The following is a 20730-nucleotide window of genomic DNA, read 5'->3' on the forward strand; positions in this document are numbered from 1 at the left end:
ATAAACCGTAGGGACCACGTTTAATTAAAAACCCACACACTTATTGCAAAGAGTAGGGCATGGAGTTCCCAGAGTGCTGGTCTGGTCTTTGTGCTATTTCATCATTCATGGGTTGGGTCGGTTGGATGAGGTTGCTAATGGACGGCTATATCTCACACTTGCACTTAAGTTATGTAAACCGCATTTGATTATGTTTATAGAAAATGCAGTACGTAAATACCATTACCATCACCTTGTACAGCCCAACAAACGACATCCATGGCGAGATACTGCTCAGCAGCTTTCATTTGAATTGTCGGCACACTTCACGATTTCATACCCAAACTCAAATGTTAGAAATGCATGACAGTCACTATGAACTTCATCTCACAGTGAAAGGGAAGAAAAAAGAATTGCATCATATAAAATTCATTACCTTTGGGCTCAGTTATCCTCTTGCCACTAGTGTTATGCACTGCATGTACAGCAGATGTATCTTCCCTCCTGGAAAAACTGGTTATCCATGATCTCAAAGAGAAGCTGAACCAATCCCAAGATTCGTGATTGTCTGACGCGTTGTTTGGTGGTTCCTCTTGCTCAATCTTGATCTTGTTTGAACAACCCTCCTCGCCAGTGGCTCGCTTTTTGATTGGTTCTTGTTGAGACACTCCAGTGGTCGTGCAAGGTTCTGTGTGACAAAGAATTCTCAAGATTACCTTTCAGCAAAATAACAAAATAACACACGCCACGGGGATAATACTAATCATGGCATTTGGTTATTAATCCTGGTAATTACTGGTTTTCAATTTGAACACAAAACTGCTCCAAAAATCATTCTAGTACACTCCTTTCTGGGTTGTACTAGCTGTGGAGTTTGAATGATAAATATTAAAAAAAATTCTGTCGTGAAGAAAAAATTGAGAGGATCGAGATTAAGTCATCAAGTCAGCATCAAGTCAGATTTTCCTTACTGTAAAATAAATAGCACTGCAGTGAATTAAGGCTGAAGAATTTTTATTTGCATGGCCATACTTAAAACTTCATCCACAAGCTGAAGAGCTACAACCACCATATACAACATAATAAATAATAATGAAGGAACGTAATGTTCATTTAGCCTTCATATGATTTTCTCAAACTCATTAATAATTCATCAAGAGAAAACAAAGAAAATCACTACTGTCACCGTGGTTTGGATATGTGATCCTAATTACCATAAAATTTTGCCAACTTTAGCCTTGAATTTCTTCAAGAATTATTGATCATTTGAGAAGCCATATCAAACACTTGAAAGTGTGTTTCATCAGATATCCAAACACCTCGAAGTCGTTTAAAAAACTCGGCTGCGCCTCGTTTTTAACTCGTGAATGCGCGCATGAACGAGTTATAGCGATGGTGGACTTTTTGACTTGGTTGGTTGGTTGGTTGGTCGGTTCTGTCGTTAACTTTCGGGCATGCGCAGTGAATGAGTTTTAAATTCAATTAGTGGGAAAAAACACGCGAAAATTTTCTTTTCACGGCGCATCAGGATATTCTTACTCAACCTGTAGAGAATAATTTGACAATCATTTTAGTGTGAGAATGGAGATTTTTCGTTGAATCTGAGCAAAGTTATAGGTTTTTTCGTTTTTTCCACAAAGTGCGGCGTCTTTTAAGAATTTAAAATAATTGAATTTAACAATAATTGAATTTAAAAATAATTAAATTTAAAAATTCAATTAGTGAAGTGTCGGCAAGATCTTTGAATAAACAAGACGGGCATTTACGTGATTTGCGTTGATGTATGTTTAGCACTAGTGGCCTTATTTGTTGTAGGCCTCACCGATTTTTTAATCTATCCTCCCTTCGCGATTGAACTAACTGAATAGTTTTACTCAGAAATATTGCGTGATATTGCGTTGCGCTACTTGAAAGTTTGCCGCCAAAAAATATTTCCCGCCAGAAAATCTGGCTGAAAGAAGCACTTCTAACTGATAAGTTCACTGCTAATCATAACTATTTGCATACATGAAAACTCGACATCTTTCATCATATTTTTGCTTCTCATACAAAAGTATTATATCAAGTAGATTAGCTGTCAGTTTTCACGCGAAAGCGGAAAGTGCCATGTCACGTATCAGTGACGTCATAAACAAAATTACGCAAATTTCTGGTGAAATGAACAATTTTAGATTTCTTCAGCTTTCATAGAGGTTTCAGAGGAAAAAAAATGTTTCATTTTCGCAGTTTACATCTGGTAATTTATGGGAAAGCAAAAGGACGCGGTCGATGAATTTTCATCAACTGTTTGATACATACCGTGCAGAATTTAGTAAAATGCATGTGTACAGGATCAAAACCTTTTTGGTACGCTCATTGAATAATGAAGCAAAATACAGACAACTAGCTTTCATTGAAATAATTCTTATTTAGCAAGAGTTAGTCATATAATTTTCAAATTATTTTTACTTGAAGATTGCGTGGACTGAACTCCAAAGGAAAAATTTCACGCATTTATACCGGGCATGAAATGTAATGCGACACTTTTACAAGTTCAACAGATTTCCCTCCGTGAGCTCAACTCGAGCAAAGTAGCCTGCGTAGCTGGCGGTTTTTATGGGTGGGCTCACCGGAAAGCCGGGCACGAGGGCCAAAACGATTTTTTTAGTACAAGAATGGTTATTTCTCGTTACATAATCGGGCAAAGATATAATTTCTTTTAGCTTTTAAGGAAGTGTCCGTAGCCGTCTTAATTTCAATTACTGATGTGTCATCTGCATTCACGAGTTGGCTCACACGAGCCTTTGATTTCAACCTACTTCTCGGTGTTTGGATATCTGATGAAACACTCTTCCTCGTGTTTGATATATTACTTCATCCACAGACTCAAAAGTAAGAACCGCCTTGTACAGTGAAGAAAATGGTTGTACAGGAAAGTACTAATCAGTGGCTCTCATTTGAATCGTTACACTTCAGAATTACATCCACAACTTCAAGAGTCCTAACCACCTTCTCACAGACCAACAAACAGCATCCCCGGGAAATACTGCTCAGCAGCTTTCATTTGAATTGTTGGCACACTTCAGGATTTAATACACAGACTCCAATACTAAAGAACCAAGAGTAGACCAACGTTTGACTGTGGTAATTAAAGGGTGAACTGAAAATCAACCTCTTGCTTGGCAAATAAACAGTGCAGGCAAAGTTAAATCCTTATGATATGTTTAAAAATGCATGACAGTCACTATGAGCTTCATCTCACAGTGAAAGCGAAGAAAAAAGAACTGCATCATATAAAATTCATTACCTTTGGGCTCAGTTGTCCCCTTTTCACTAGTATCATGCAAATTTGTGCCACCACAGTTAATATTTCTGTTAAACATTTTAAAGGCCTTACTGACGGCGTGCGCCCACCCACAAGATTCGTGATTGTCTACACTGAAGTTATGTAAACCGCATTTGATTATGTATATAGAAAATGCAGTATGTAAATACCATTACCAGCACCTTGTACAGACCAACAAACGACATCCATACTACTCAGCAGCTTTCATTTGATTTGTCTACACCCTTTACGATTTCATACCCAAACTCACTCACTTTTTCTCACAGTCAAAGGGAAGAAAACAAGAATTGCATCATATAAAATTCATTACCTTTGGGCTCAGTTATCCTCTTGCCACTAGTGTAATGCGCTGCATGTTCAGCAGATGTATCTTCCCTCCTGAACCAACTGGTTATCCGTGATCTTAAAGAGAAGCTGAACCAATCACAAGATTCGTGATTGTCTGACGCGTTGTTTGGTGGGTCCTCTTGCTCAATCTTGATCTTGTTTGAACAACCCTCCTCGCCAGTGGCTCGCCTTTTGATTGGTTCTTGTTTTGACACTCCAGTGGTCGTGCAAGGTTCTGTGTGCCAAAGAATTCTCAAGATTACCTTTCAGCAAAATAACAAAATAACACACGCCACGGGGATAATACTAATCATGGTATTTGGTCATTAATCCTGGTATTTTCTGGTTTTCCTTTTGAGCACAAAACTGCTACAAAAATCATTCTAGTACACTCCTTTCTGGGTTGTACTAGCTGTGGAGTTTGAATGATAAATCTGAAAAAAAAAAATTGTTGTGAAGAAAAAATTGAGAGGATCGAGAGGGCCATTCAGTATGTGAATTCACATTGCTGCGCCTTCTGTGTTCTGTGTAGAATTAAAATATATATATATATATATACAAAAATAAATATCAAAGTCAAACAAGCCACGGGGATAAAAATAACCACGGCATTAGGTTGTTAATCCTGGTATTTACTGGTTTCCCCCTTGAACATAAACCTGCTACAAAAATCATTCTAGTACACTCCTTTCTGGGTTGTACTAGCTGTGGAGTTTGAATGATAAATCTGAAAAAAAAAAAATTCTGTTGTGAAGAAAAAATTGAGAGGATCGAGAGTAACTTCAGAGCAAACCAGGCTTTGCTCATTTGTCCCAAATGTGCCCAAGATTGCAATGGCATCAAGTCAGATTTTCCTTACTGTAAAATAAATAGCACTGCCGTGAATTAAGGCTGAAGAATTTTTATTTGCATGGCCATACTTTAAAACTTCATCATCAAGCGGAAGAGCTAGAACCACCATATACAACATAATAAATATCAGTAAAGGAACGTAATGTTCATTTAGCCTTCATATGATTTTCTCAAACTCATTAATAATTCATCAAGAGAAAACAAAGAAAATCACTACCGTGACCGTGGTTTGAATATGTGATCCTAATTACCATAAAATTTTGCCAACTTTAGCCTTGAATTTCTCCAAGAATTATTGATCATTTGAGAAGCCATATCAAACACTCGAAAGTGTGTTTCATTAGATATCCAAACACCTCGAAGTCGTTTAAAAAAAACTCGGCTGCGCCTCGTTTTTTCAACCTACTTCTCAGTATTTGGATATCTGATGAAACACTCTTCCTCGTGTTTGATATATTACTTCATTCACAGACTCAAAAGTAAGAACCGCCTTGTACAGTGAAGAAAATGGTTGAACAGGAAAGTACTAATCAGTGGCTTTCATTTGAATCGTTACACTTCAGAATTACATCCACAACTTCAAGAGTCCTAACCACATTCTCACAGCCCAACAAACAGCATCCCCGGGAAATACTCACTGCTCAGCAGCTTTCATTTGAATTGTTGGCACACTTCACAATTTCATACACAGACTCAAATACTAAAGAACCAAGAGTAGACCAACGTTTGACTGTGGTAATAATAGGGTGAACTGAAAATCAACCTCTTGCTTGGCAATTAATAAACAGTGCAGGCAAAGTTAAATCCTTATGATATGTTTAAAAATGCATGACAGTCACTATGAGCTTCATCTCACAGTGAAAGCGAAGAAAAAAGAACTACATTATATAAAATTCATTACCTTTGGGCTCAGTTGTCCCCTTTTCACTAGTATCATGCAAATTTGTGCCACCACTGTTAATATTTCTGTTAAACATTTTAAAGGCCTCTACATCCATCTTACTGACGGCGTGCACCCACCCACAAGATTCGTGATAGTCTGCACTGAAGTCATGTAAACCGCATTTGATTATGTATATAGAAATGCAGTATGTAAATACCATTACCAGCACCTTGTACAGCCCAACAAACGACATCCATACTACTCAGCAGCTTTCATTTGATTTGTCTACACCCTTTACGATTTCATACCCAAACTCACTCACTTTTTCTCACAGTCAAAGGGAAGAAAACAAGAATTGTATCATATAAAATTCATTACCTTTGGGCTCAGTTGTCCTCTCACCACTACTGTCATGCGCTGCATGTACAGCAGATATGTCTTCCCTCCTGAACCTGTCTGAGGTGTTGTTTAGTGGTTGCTCTTGCTCAACGGTGACCTCATTTGAACAACCTTCCTCACCAGTGCCTGGTCTTTTGCTTCGTCCATGTTCAGACACTCCATCTATCGTGCAAGGTTCTGTGTGCCAAAGAATTCTCAAAATTACCTTTCAATATCCTATACATGAAGTAAACAAAGGAATGAGATTCTCATGTTCGGTTTCCTTTTCCAAAAACAGCGATGAAAAGTTAACATGGATCAGAAACTTTGGATCAGTTATTAAAAGACAGCTTAAACGGTGTTTAACAAAACCACATTTTAAGCTATTTTTTATTTTGCTAACAGTCACATCTAGACACTGTCTGCTGCTAACGGTAACAAGAAGGCTTACATCCCAGACTAGAAAACTATTTATCTACTTAAAATAAACCACTCATACACAAATTTGGATGCCCACTGTTTGTCTTAAACCACGGCTAAAGTAAGACTCTGTTTAACTAACTCGCTCTTTCAGTTTTACAGCCTAGGATTCAGTACCAGTTGTGAATTGAGTGGTTCCAGAAAATATCCATGCCCCCACCATGGAGAGAACTGGAAATTTCCGATGGGTGTGGTGTGTGTGTGTGTGGTTGGGGTAGGGAGGAGGGGGAGAGGGGGGAGGGAAACTCCAGAAGAGAGGATAGGTGAATGGTTACAATATTTTCTAGCGGGTCAACTTCAGTTGTTCAAAATTGCACCAACTCGTACGTCATCCTTAAGACGTTACTTTAGTTTATTAACTATTTACAGAAACTCTTGTTACATCAAAAACACGTTTCCCTTCTCCATTTAGGCTTTGGAAGTAAAGTAGCCCGAACTGAGACAAGAAATCTGTTTATCAAAAAGACTCAAAAAAATTATTCCAAAACTTTATTGTATGAGAGACTTTCTTGTATTCAAATAAATTGTACACTGGCAACAGATTCAATTTGCTTCAAAGTGGAAAAAGAAAAAAAAAAAAAATGGCAAAGTAAATGCCTCAAATATTGGGTAACAAACAAGCTTTGATTTGATCATCAAAACTGAATGGTTACAAAAGCACCGGTTTTTTTACATTTTTTCTATGGTAATGTTTATGTATTTCACTTTTTCAGGCTTTGACACCGAAGATATTGACATTAAACATTGATTAATCAACAAAACAAATTTTAAACACTTAAAAAAAACATGTTCGGTTTATTTTTGATGTGATTAGTTTTTTGATTTAATAGTATAATAAAACAAATTATTAAGGGCATGACCTCCTGTGAGAAATATTTGAAATAATCGCCTCCCTTGAATAATCGCCTTCCCTCGAACAATCGCCCCCTTTTGGTGTGAAAAAAGAAACAATCACACCCGGCTATTATTCGAGGAAATATGGTATGAAAAATTGAAACACCTTTTGTTATGGGCCAGGTGGGGGGGGGGGGGGGGGTTAACAAGTTACCAACAAAAAATATAAAATTATAGGGGGTGGGGGGAGGCTACGGATATTTTCTAAACCTATTAATTCTGTTCAATAGATACACATGCAGTTACTATTTTTTTTTTTAATTTCTGTGAATTCTTTTTGTCCTTTACTCAGACTATGGTTGCTTTTAATGTAACACAACAACCTGAGTGCCTTCAATGAAGAAAAAACAAACAAACAAACAAACAAAAAAAATACAATGACCCTGGCTAACTTAAAATCTGCATGCAGATACCCGAAATGTCATAAGAATTATTTCAAATTGTAATCTGGGTTTAGCCGCAATTGGTTCTCAAACAGCTGGCCGAGAAGACAAAGGAATAAGCTTGAGTCAGTGTGGATGTGTTCCACCATACATCCTCCATAGGGGTAATGCTGATTTATATCTTTGTAACCTTGCCCCACATGAAAGCTGCTCAGAAATGGCACTTCTCGGGGACATTTCTATGATGCCTATTAGGAAGATGCCAGCTTGGGTGCTGCTACAAACCTTTTTCAGTGGATTCTTCACTATCTGAATCAGTGTCATAAACGTCATCAAGATCAAAGGATCCACAAGAAGATGTTTCAGCATCAGCGAAATATTCACTCGAGTTGTCATCACTTTCAGAAAGATGTTTTGACTGCTGGTCTTGAGCAACAGCTAAAGAATAAAAGCAGGGCAATAATAAACTTGTAACAAGCAATTAATCCTGGCTTACTGACCAGTTCATTAACACTAACAATGCAACCTCTGTCGGGTGAGGAGCAACATACTGAAAAAAAAAAATGATCTTAATGGAAGCCAGAGGTTGCCTTTGATCAGCTGATATTCAGTGTTGCTATAAAATGCAATGACTCAGAATTCAGAAGTTATAGCATAATTATTTACTGTCACACAACTGGCAAAAATAAGAATTAAAAAAAAATAACTAAAGAATAATAAAATCCACGGGAAACTACGGCATGAAATATTCTGCCATAAAAGCTATCCTAATAATAATAACAACAATAATAGCTTTATTTTTTACAGTGCTCATATCATGAGCTCATGGCGCTTTACAATGTAGAAAGGAGGAAAAACAAAAAATAAATACTTGCTAGCCACCTTATTAAGGCTCATGCAAAGTACTTCAAGCATGTACAACACGTTCTTTTGCTGCCTCCTCAATGACGTAAAGACCCCAAAAAGTGTCAAAAACGGTAACTCAAAAATATTGTGTAGCCAAATTGTCCAATTGCATACATGAATTAAATCACATACATTGACCTTATACCCAGTAAAATTCGTCAAACTGAAAAGTCTGGGGAGGGCTACATTCAGTCTAAGGGGGAATACAGGGTTAGATGACTGAAACAATGGAATGCAAATTAGGATGAACATTTTATATAAAGAATACTATAATCACTGGTATGAAATGTTATATAAAATATTCATCCTAATTAGCAATTCTAAGAGAGCCAAAAAAGATATCAATAAACATAATGCAATAGAGGCCCATTTAGTGGCACTTCGGGTGGATCTGAGAACACTTTCTTGAACATCTGTCTCTCTTGTACAGTTTTAACAAGCCCCAAGTGTCTTCCAGATGGCCGTATCTTGGAGTACAATTGTCAAAACCGATTGGCTGCTTATTCTTCTAAACTCACCAGATTGCAAATAATTTGCACAACTATAGTTCACCATCCTTGTTATTGCTTGTTTTTGTCTGATATCAATCAATCAATGCCCCTGACTACTCTAGACGTTGTGGATATAAATTTAAATCAAATATAAAGATGTTAAGAACTTACAAGCTTGATTTTGGGCTGCTTCAACAAGTTCTAACCAGTCAATTGCACAGGATGTAACATCACTGCTGATTTCTTTAGACAATCTGCAAGTAAAGTTGAAGACATAAAAGTTTTATGCGGAGATAATCTGTCCATCAAATAGCTGCTCTATTAACCTGAGGATTGTTTCAAAATCTACAAGCCGTTTTGGCTCCTGATTGACATGATGATGGATGAATCGACAATTTGTTTACATTTTTACTCTTACAAGAATGTTCACAAACTTATACAAGGACTTAACAAGCCTTAAATAAGCCCTCAAACAAGAAAGAAATTGATATACGTTTACATGTGAAATTCCTCTTACACGTGTACATACAAGCAATTTTCAGAGGTAATGCTACTAAAACCATCCACTAGACAGTACGTCCTTAACCACAGATTAACTGAATTGCAAGAACATTTGGCACCAGTTGTGGTTACACTTAGCCCTTTTACCCATGGGTAACTAGCATTTTCCCACGGGTAACGATGTTTTTGTGTGTAACCGCTTTTCCCAGACCGAAACTGCCTTTGGGTTATTTCCATGGATACATCAAAGAGAACAAAAGAACTTCCCATGACAGTTCCTGAACTGAAAAGTACGGTTTATCTGCTCCCTGAGGTGGCTTGGCCAATCATCATGCAGAACGTAGCTAACACAGGAAATCGCCTGCTCTGCTCTGAGTTGACCTCTGATACGCTTGGCTAATTCGCGCTTACTGGTACTGATAGCACAAGGTGACATGGCAGGGTTTCGTGCATAACTGTGAGTATTTCTTTCTTTATTTTCATGAGTTCCCTCTTCAGACTATCAGTTTCGAAGTTGATCAAGTTGTAATCTTTTTGTTTATCTGTTTATAGGAACGCTAGTCAAACCGAAGAGTCCTACCATGTACAACGGGTATTTCTTTGCGCCTTCTTCGCTGTCTTCTCGCAAAAAAAACTGTTGGATTGCTATATTTATGGAGGACTGTCGAATAATTAGCAGGAAAATCACCGAATGCATGTTATGCATGTCGATCTGTACGTTTCCAACCAAACTGCATGCATGGTCAGTGTGAAATCATATCTAATTATATTTTACCCTGAGGGGAGTTCTTTTACAGTGTAACCGCATCCCCAAGGGTAACATGAAACCTGAGCTAAACCGAACCCAAGCCATTTACCCTCCGGAACCAAACCCAAGGTGTGTGTAACCACAACTAATATATATCACGTAGTAGACAGCTTATCCCAATGCATGAAATTGTAAAAGCTATATAGAAATTATAGTAGAATCTATAGAAATTACAAACCATAATATTGGCAGCCGTGCAATGGCACATTGGCACAACATAATGTATTACTGTGTGACTGTGTAGACCATAAAAGTTTCTGAAATGCTAATAATTGATTTGCGACCGAGTACATGAAAACATTAGACCAAACTTCAAGAGGAAATCCCAAACCACAGAGAGAATTATTTTTAGTCTGTGGTTTATTCATCTTGTTTGTGACTGGTTCTCTCTCACAGCACAATAAAGAATCCATGTACCTCGTGTTTACGTCTTGTAGATACTGTGCCAAGTCTTCATGGCCATTTGCTCTGGCGACATCCTCAGGTAATGGCGTTCTGTCCTTGTAAGACTTGAACACAACTTGTCCTGCTGAGGAGCTGAAGATGATTTCAATAAACTGTTGAGCACCCCTTTCTGCTGCTATATAAAACACTTGCAGAAGAACGTTTAGTGACTGTTGCTGTTTCGTTTGGCCTGAGAAATGTAAAAGATGAAGAAGAAATTGGTACTAAGTAACGTATTTACTCGTGTATAAGTCGAACTCGTGTATAAGTCGACCACCCATTTTCAAGGTCGAAAATCAGATTTTTCATCATTTCTGGTTAAAGTAAAAATTAATTCAGACCGATAGAAATTTCCCAAAAAGTTAATCTTTTATTGCTAAGATTAGAATGTATTGAGAGCACGGTGAATTAACAAAAGCACTTCCACTTCCACCACCACCACCACCGCTACTACTACTACTACTACTACTACTACTACTACTACTACTACTACGGCTATTGCTACTGCTGCTACCACTACTACAAAGTTACATTACAATATAGAAACCCGTTGCTATAATCTAATAGCCCTTCATTTTGTATAGAGTAAAAATGTAACATTTTCACGAAAGTAGAAACACCAGCTTTCTTTTTCAGATTCACAGGTAGGATATTCAACAGTTGAGTTGTGAGTGAGTTTACCATACAGTCAAAATGTATCCTCAGTTTGAAAGATTAACTTGCAAACTAGAAAAACAATTATCCCTCAAATTCCCTTGAGATGTTTTGACTGCACCCAAGGCACCATAAAAGAAAGCCTTTGTGAAGGTAAAAGCTACATAACAGTTTACTTTTTTTATTATTTTTTATCTTTTGATTTGTGCAGAAGCCGACCAGTAACCATTTATTTCACAACAAACCAAAAACAGTCTATGGCTTGAATATATAGACTGGTAATCGTGGTAGAGAGATCCAAAAACTCATCATAATTTTTCACATTTTTGATGAGTGTAAAACTGAGATATAGTAGAAATAGTAAAATGGCAGTCAGTAGACACACACACACACAAAAAAGACGGCGGAGAAATCACAATCAAGCGGTCTAATTTCAGTAATTCATGTTTGTTAATCTTTCTGATCTCAGTATTGACAGCATACAGCTGAATAATCACTGAATCAAAGAAATCCACCTTAAACATGATACCTACATTCTAACGATGCAAACCAATGGAAAAAAAAAAACTCTTGTACTTTGTCTGAAATTCAAATCAGCTATCACCAGAGGCCCCAGAGCAATAAAAGATGTAGGAATGGTAGAAAAATATGACTTACGCAACACAACACCATGAGTTAATTGAAGTGGGATTACAAGTTCTACTTTGACTGCCCTTAGCCAGAACTACCAAATACCAGGGCAGTTTTAGGATCAATGGTGTGTGTGCTTAAAATTCGCTGCCCTCTGACATAAGAGTAGTGTCTGACTTCAACAAGTTTAAGTCACTTAATGTGAAGCAATTTTTCAAGCCCCAGTGGACTCAATTCAGTGTCTTTTACCTACCTTTTGACCTATTTGATAGTAATGTTGAGAGTCTTTTTATTTAATTGAATCACGACTTGGTCTGAAACTAGCTTATTATTAGCTAAATCAGATACTCCTGTACAAATAAATAAATAAATAAATAAATAAATAAACAGTTAATTTAACCTAATGCTACTTAAAACAAGCAGACGTCAAATGTCTCCCTTTTCACCCATTTTGATGTTGATGCCACTGAAGCCAGATATATCCAAACTGGGAGACTTATGGTAACTGAAACATTGTCAATATTTTTCAGCTATTCACAAAAGGCAATAATTATAACAATTAGTCCACAAGGGGAATTACATGAACATCATGAACATCATAGTGCTTATTTTACATTCTTTAATTAGTATTACCACAAAATATAGCATTTCCTTAACTATACCTTGGTGTTGTAAGTTCAATAGACCATTGACTTGTGTGGTATTGCTGTTGCATGCCCAGAGTCCACACCCTTGTGACAACTTGGCAAAAAGTACAGCCAGCTTTTGAGGATCTTCAATGATCTTCCACATCATGTCCTCGTAGCAGAAAACTCCCTTGGCAAAACACTGTGTACCTGTCTGATCCTTGAATGTGACATTAACAACTCCTGGCAGTAGGGAACCTGAAATCATTAACGTACAGAAAATCTAAAGGATGCCACATGGGCTGGATTACTTAGCAAGCTTTTTGTTGGTTCAAATCCTGGCTATCAGGTTCCTCTAACTCATGTGACCAAAAAATGGCTTTGATGGCTTGGGCGAATCATTTATAGAAGATTGTATAGCCAAGCAGCTCAATCTGGACAGTAGAGAAGGTGCAACAAAAGGCCAATATTGCTGACAGCCTGTATATCCCAGTTTGCATTGAGCAGTTGATTGATGACGTCCACAATAAATTTGATTGAATCAATTTGAAAGCTTTAAGGGATCTTCTTTAATCGTATTAATCCCAACATGCTGATTGATAAGCTTATCATCCTGGGCCCAGTTGCTCGAAGCATGGTTTTAAATACCATGACAACCTATAGGTTTTAATACCTCTTAACCAATGGTTAGCGCTAACCATGCTTCTAGCAACTCAGCCCTGGGCATCAGGTGAACATGCAGTCATCTCTTGGATTTTCAGTTTCCTCATTACTAGTACACAACAAGTGAAGATAGGAAACACTTTAACTCAGTGGCTGCCTATTAATGTAGGTGTCTTTCAGGGAATAGAACTGAACCTGGGTCCAGTTGTTCAAAGCCGGATTAAGCTAATCCTGGGTTAACGTGAAGATTGATTCGAGTTTAATTACTAATCAATAAGTATTTTTCCAAAAGATTTTTGCCCTTCAGTTTTGACTTAGACTTTTCTTTACCTTTAGCTAAAAATCAGCTTGAGTTGAATGAAAAATCCACAGCGAAGAAGATCGGACACAGTCGGACATCTCAAATTCAAGAAACGTTCAAGTGTACGAGTAACAACCTTCCTGAGACAAGCATTCAAGTGCTTTTGAAGTTCCAGCCAATCGAGAAGCGTGATAGTTGTGCACATTTGAGCAAATGTTTTGCTGTGTGGTGTCGAGCAAAGGAGGGAATCAAGCACGGCTTTTTTATGCTGAACTGAATTCCTCGCAGACGTTTTAAAACACTTAGGGCAAGCCGCATCCAAGTGTCGAGGTACAACCTCACTGAGACAAGCATTCAGTGCAAGTTTTTAAACTTTAAGCTTATCGAAAAGCGTAAGAGCTGTGCACATTTGTGCAAATGTTTTAATGAGTGGTGCCGAACAACGGAAACAAACATTATGGCCGCCGTTCGTACAGATTTCATGGTTAACCTTTTGTAACTGGGATCCTCGTAAATACATACAAACAGAAAGGCAGGCATTAAGCTCTTCTTGAGAAATTTCTTTGATTGGTTTTATCCTCTTACCGCCAGGATTTGCAAGCCATCCTGAAATTTTTCAAGGCAACCGGTTTTTATTGTTTTTGTTGTTAAGTGATCTAAATTGTAAAATTGTGCAATTTTTCTGATTTTAAAGGAAACTTCGGAGATACGTACCATTAAATAGTGTCATGCCGAACTTTGTGGCTTTTATTGTTGTCATTGTCTGGTGTTTCTTTTCTTTTCTTTTTTTTTCTCGATTTTTTTGAAGAAACTTTCGCTTTCCTGCCGAAAAAGGTTTTTAGCTTAGCGACACCTGGGGCAATCGTTTTCCATATAAGGTCAAACTACTGTATATGAGCTGATAACCGGGATTTAGAGAACCAATCAGAACGCTAGAAATGAAATATCCGAGGCTGAGAATTCCCGCCATATCCAGCACAGAAAAGCAAGTCTCGAAACAATTTTCCTCAGATTGGAACAACTGCTAGAACTCATGGGAGGTCCTACCCCTTTTGAAATGCTTGCACACGCGTACCAAGAAGTGTGTTGCATTACATCCTGCACATGTAAATTAGACACCAATTTCGATATCTATAAATTATATCAATCTGCGAAGACTCCAAGCCAATTAGACCAAAGTGTTTGAGGCCACCCTACGGGAGTTCCTCTTTGCAGACGGCTGTGCACTGGGTGCACACTCTCATGAAGACATGCAGTACATCACGGATAGCTTTGCAGCTGCCTGTAGATGATTGAGGCTGACAATCAGCCTTGGAAAGTCTGAAGCCATGTTTCAGCCCTCACCATCACAGACTGCCAATGCACCACCACCTCCTCCTACCGTCATCAACAACATTGAGATCAAGACTGTGGACAAGTTCTGCTATCTGGGTAGCACTGTTACGAGCAGTGGATCCCTGGACGCTGAAGTGATCCAGCGCTTTGGAAAGGTAAGTGCAGCCTTAAACCGACAAAGAGACTTTGGCAAGACCACGGCATCCGCCTCTCCTCCAAGATTGCCGTATACAGAGCTGTGGTCCTGTGCACGCTTCTGTATTGCTGCGAGATGTGGACCACCTACCGCCTGTACATCCAGCAGCTGGAGCAGGTTCACCAACGATGTCTGTGCAAGATCTGCAACATCACATGGCAGGACAGAGTGTCCAACCTCCAGATCCTGGAGAAGTGCGGCCTCCTGAGCACTGCGTGCTTGATCGTCAAGCACCAGCTGAGATGGACAGGACACATCGTCTGAATGGCGGACGACAGGATCCCGAAGATGCTACTGTATGGACAGCTGAAGGAGGGGCATTGGGACCTGGGAAGACCCTTCAAAAGGTACAAGGACACTCTGAAGGCAAACCTCAAGAGCTGCAACATTGATGTGAACTCAGAATTCCTTTTACCACACATTTGGAGTATTTTACACTAATTAAAACAGATTATTTATAGTCCGCACTATACAAACAACAACAGTGTGAGCAGTTAACTGAATAAATTATCATTCAGATTGATCACACTGAAATTGTCCAGATGTTAGTTCAAAAAGCTGTTTTTCTGTTTTTGTTTGGAATCTAATTGGGTAATCTAAAAGTTAACTTCACTTACAAGGAACAGTCCCGGAAAGCGAGAAGGGGCTTGACTTCTGTACTCCGACTATGGCTACTCCCTCAAACTCTGCTATTCCGGATGAGAAGACCTCTGGCAGTTCTTTATACAACACTGCAGTGAAATTATATCCACCCTGTTTTAAATTAAAACCAGTGTTACAAAATACCAAAATACCCCTTTTTTGCAGAAATACCAAAATGTCACAACAAAAAAATATTAACCATGCATGCAGGCGTTTCTAATGCAACTGTTACAGTATTTTGTCTCTATAAATCTTACATATGACAACCTGTCAGCCTTTATCAAGCTCATTGTACAGTCATGGTATTACCTGAAATCTGGTCTTCACTTCTTGCATTTCTAGTTTAGCAAGGTATTGTGGTTAAAAATGTACAGCCATCTTCTTTTTCTGTATGGTGGATTGTCATAGTTGCTTAAAATTTAGACATTTTGGAAAAGCAGTTCTTTAGGAGGTGGTAGTTCATGGGGAGGATGTAACTAAAATCTAACGAAATACAGGGGATTGACGGTTAAGGGTAATCTGTGACAGACCAGTATCCAAGCCAAGGGATATTATGAATGATTTTTTTCTCTAGATAAACGAAGAATGCTTTTTATGAATGCTTTTTATCTCTAGATAAAAAGATTCAACCAACAGCTTTCAAGACTCGACTTTCAAGACTCAACCAACAGCTGCTGTCCTTTTCTAGGATTGGCACGAGAATTTGGAATAAAATTCCTCCTCAACTACGAAAGTTACGTAAAACACTTTTCAAGCGTAAACTGCATGAATTGCTTTTAAAGGTTCTGGAGACTGAGGAGGTGTATGTTAATATAAACGCTGTAACTCGTATCAATCTTATGTCACTACTTAGTTTAGCTTGCATTTAAATGTCCAAATAACAATTAGTCATTTAGGTGTTTATTTATTCATAATTTATTTTCGTATTTAATTCTCTTTCTCTTTGTTTAATGAATCATTTCTATTTTCGTGCTGTTAATTTTCTGTTCCTTTTAAGCGTGCAAACAACTGTAAATGCTACCCACCTCGAATAGCCCTTGCTAATTGTGGGTATGTAATATTGTAATTTGTCTTTTCTCATAAGAAATTGTTGTTGTTGTTGTTGTTAAAAAAAAGTATATAATTCCTCCAAATGGTTGAGAAAGCAGCAGTCTGACCAAAAACATGCAAAAAGAGAATCAAAGTTTTTCAGTTTACAAAACATATGTTTCGGTATATTCAAATGCCATTGTCAGTTATATACTGAGTACAGCAAAACAGCCCTTATATATCACACAGCGAATTGGGTTGATAGTTTACTTTTTAATGTCATTTGTCTTGTCTGTACTAATATTAAGTAGCTGATATGCGGTTCCCACTGTAATAATATTATTATTGAAGTTTTTCTCATAATTATGCAAGGTAAAAGAAATCACCAATTACCTCTAATGGGCCCCTCTTGGGGGCAATACTTTCCACCTCTGAAAAAAACAAACAACGATTGTCATGTTTTAGCAATGAATCGCACACCTTTCTTTTTCAGTCCAAAAAATTTTTTAGTAATTGCAATTAAACTTCATGAAAGGAGTTTGAGCATGGTTCCACCTTTTGCTACTGCTTATACCCTCTACACATCTTCCAGTATGTGTCGAAGAATTTCAGGTTCGTTCAGACCAAAACAAAGACAATTTTCCATGGTTGTATATATGACTATACAGGAAAAGCATGTACAATAAGGGTTATTAACCCGATAGTGCTATATGGCACAAGATGCAATTACATGCTCAATATTCAGTCACTTTGCATGAAATTTGCACAACTAAAAGCTCTTGGAAAGATCTGCACATGGAGGGCATAATATCATGCCCCCTTCCTATACAAGACTTGATTTACCACCCCTGCAACTTTTGGAACTTTTTATCTTTGTACTTTTTAGGCCAAGTTAATGTCTGACAACAACCAATGCACTGAGAGCTGCAAATTAAGCTATAGTTTAGGTACATACCCAATCTGTACAAGGAACAGAAAAATTTTAAATGTTTTTATTTTTTCATCTTGGGCACTTGTCAATTCAATCTGTGGCCTCCTCCATTTCTTTTGGTGTGATTTATGGCATACCCCAGAAAAGACCTTTCAAATGGTATATCACATGTGGTCTCCTGGTTCATAGTTACCAATTTAGAAAAATTTGGCATTTCCCTCGGGGCTTAAAGGGTTAAAACAAACAAAAAAATACATCTAACCTTGCATTTTTCAGACTTCAATAAGCTTCAATTTCAAAAGAAATGTGATATATGTTGTAAAAATGCTAAGCAATGCAAGGTAACCCCTAGTTTTCTCTTTGGATTTCAATAACACTTGCTAAGGTTTGCTTACCCTGCATGGTCATAGGCAGTGAAAATACCTTAAGTTTGTGTTAGGAGGCACAGTCCTTAGCTGGTAGGAACATAGACTAGCACAATCTCTCACCAACAGTTCACAAGCCATTGCTACACAATCATGGCACATACAGCTGTACACCTACCCATATTTGCCAACATAACATATTTGCAAGCTTTAGTTTACAGGATGAAAGGACTTTTACCTGGTATGGGTAGAAGGCTAACATAGTGATTCTGGTTCACATGCCCCAGCGTAAGCACATTGCCACTGTCATCACCACATTCTAGGCTGATGGTTACATCGTGATCACGCGAAAGACTACTAACCACGCGAATGGATGTTTTAAAGCAGTTTGCTGCAGCAAAGAGAGTAAGGTGGTCACCCCATGTCCCATCTGCTGACATGTTTCTAAGGTAATCAGCCCATGATGGATATCCATCGACAAACTTGAACAGTTCTGTCCCATCAGGCTGGAGAAGAACAAAATAATGCCAGCTAATTATTATCATATGCATGTATATACTGCCTGTTTTAGGTCTCCATTTGTTTTTTCACTTATTTTTTCAGTCTGCACAACTAAATGCAGGACTGTTGATCAAATAAGACTATTTGTACAAACATCCATGTATTACTCTTACTTTCCAATTATGTTCTAAGCAACTTTTTGGGAGCAAACAGTGTACTAAGACTGCTAAGAATATTTTTGACTGCAAATACTGAGTTGTATGAACATGTCAAGGTAATAAAAATACTATTAAGTGCAAACACAGGGCCATGTAATAGTGAAGTACAGTCCTGATAGATTGCATTTGCTTAAAACGGAACTGAAGTCTTGACTAAAATAAACAAGACAGAATTCTCTTATGTTTTTTAATTATGATACGAGACTTCAAATCCTCACTACAATGTTGTTACAGCATATTAAGAAAGCTTCTGGAAAAATCAATCCTATTTTGGGCATGGTATAGTAACCATTTAACCTTACGTGGCCACCTGCAGGTGAAACATTTTCCTCCCTGGAGTCTGATAATTTGGCAAGTATGTTAAGTTGTGAACCATACATGTATCAATGTATCTGAGGATCATTACTGGCAACATTCATCAAACCATGTCTAAACAAGTAATTTGAATGACACTGAGGGTAAAATGTAAGTTAAAGAAGTTCTGAGGGTAATCTTTAATGAGGATGCCAATGTCACAAAAGTGGTTTACAGAAGGGTCCTCTAGAAAATTGCCAAGAACAAATAAAAACCTAATCATAAAAACAAGAAATGAAAAAAATATATACACAAAAGTTAAACTATTTCACTCAGGAAACTTTTAGAAGATGATTTATAAGATATATTTGAAAAAGCAATAATTATGTGAAAATTATACATGCAGGATTGTTTCATAGTGGAATTTTATTTTCTAATAACTACAACAGACATCTGAACACTTGTTAGACATTACTTTACTAGCAGCAACTAACCAATCTTGGGTTGATCTCGAGGTACTGGACTATGCGTTGCCTCAAGTCTTCATGGGAGATGTGGATTCCTTTCATTGTGGCCAGCTGTTCTGACAGTGCGTAAAACATGCAATTTCCTGAACCTTGATTGTCAGAAATAATGAGGCCTTGACTTGAAGCAATCTTACTTAATGCCTCTGAAAAGTTAGTCTTGCTGGTGATCTTACTTATAGGATCTTGCAGGTTTTGAAGACTGTAGAAAATATGCTCAGCTGTTATAGAAATAAAAACAATATTTAGATTTAGTATTTTCCCTTAACAAGAGAAGAGGGCCAAAAAGACCAATGAAACCTGGCTAAACATTCTAAGCAGGACTGGTCTCCTAACTAGTTCATGCTGTGACAATAAAAAATTATTAAAAGCCGCAATGAGAAGCATAAGGATTTCAAATCGCCTTTTCTCCATTGAGTTAGGGTATAGGAATGGCTCCAATTATTTTGCAAGGTATTTTGAAAGTTGAGAAAGGAGTTGCTGATGGAATTGTGATGAGCATGGTCAAATACAACTTTCTGCAAAGTCACAGACACGGTCTAAATTAGAATACTTTGTTCAAACAACCAGCCCAAAAGGTCTAAGGTACCAGAAAATGAGAGATCCGTTTCTGATAATAATCTTGCATAATTAAGTAGGTAAATTATGATCATCCAGGTGCGTGTAGTCCTGAGAAGGACTGTTTGCATGACTTCACTCACCTCGATGATCATGATTAATACCCACTTACAACAAAAATTATACATTCAAACCACTCACAGTGTTATATTATTATTGTTAGTAATATATTGTTTTATTGTTATTATGATCATTACTTGATTAACCAGATGTAACATTGTGATCGTGTTGGTCATGAGAAATAAATCCATACTACCCACAAAGGAGCTGGCTTTATGGTTTCAACAAGATCCAGCCTCTCATTTTCATCGCTTTGAAACTTCTATTTTGCCCTCAGATTATAATTGCCCTCCAAAAATTGGGTTCTAAGACCCCCTCCCCTCCAACCACGGAATTTCCAGTGACTTTCCATGAGGATAGTGGATATTTCTACAAGTTACTGCATAACACCACTCAACTTACCACTGCAAAATGTATCTTTCTCTCTCTCAAAAGCACTGTCACTAGAACTTGGGTTATGAAGTACTTTGAGCACAACCTTTGAAATAAAGT

The 20730-nt window shown here is 37.7% G+C and overlaps 1 protein-coding gene across 4 annotated transcripts in view; it reads right to left on the reverse strand.

Moving 5' to 3' along the window:
* Positions 1-20730, reverse strand: part of LOC146463682 (uncharacterized) — a 125475-nt gene that overhangs the window by 17989 nt on the left and 86756 nt on the right. For 3 of the 4 annotated variants that reach the window (XM_085084233.1, XM_085084237.1, XM_085084236.1), the window contains exons 12-22: positions 19531-19781; positions 18262-18529; positions 17121-17158; positions 15674-15809; positions 12598-12819; positions 10625-10841; positions 9070-9152; positions 7787-7939; positions 5745-5942; positions 3615-3866; positions 416-667 (exon numbers count right to left, since the gene is read on the reverse strand). In XM_085084233.1, coding sequence (XP_084940359.1) covers positions 416-667; positions 3615-3866; positions 5745-5942; positions 7787-7939; positions 9070-9152; positions 10625-10841; positions 12598-12819; positions 15674-15809; positions 17121-17158; positions 18262-18529; positions 19531-19781 — 2070 coding nt within the window. Of the gene's footprint in view, positions 1-415; positions 668-3265; positions 3397-3614; positions 3867-5744; positions 5943-7786; positions 7940-9069; positions 9153-10624; positions 10842-12597; positions 12820-15673; positions 15810-17120; positions 17159-18261; positions 18530-19530; positions 19782-20730 lie in introns of all 4 variants that reach the window. The other variant, XM_085084235.1, reaches the window with a different exon arrangement.

Source organism: Pavona decussata, unplaced genomic scaffold (assembly GCF_977016875.1).
Source record: "Pavona decussata unplaced genomic scaffold, jaPavDecu1.1 SCAFFOLD_175, whole genome shotgun sequence".
Lineage (NCBI taxonomy): Eukaryota > Metazoa > Cnidaria > Anthozoa > Scleractinia > Agariciidae > Pavona > Pavona decussata.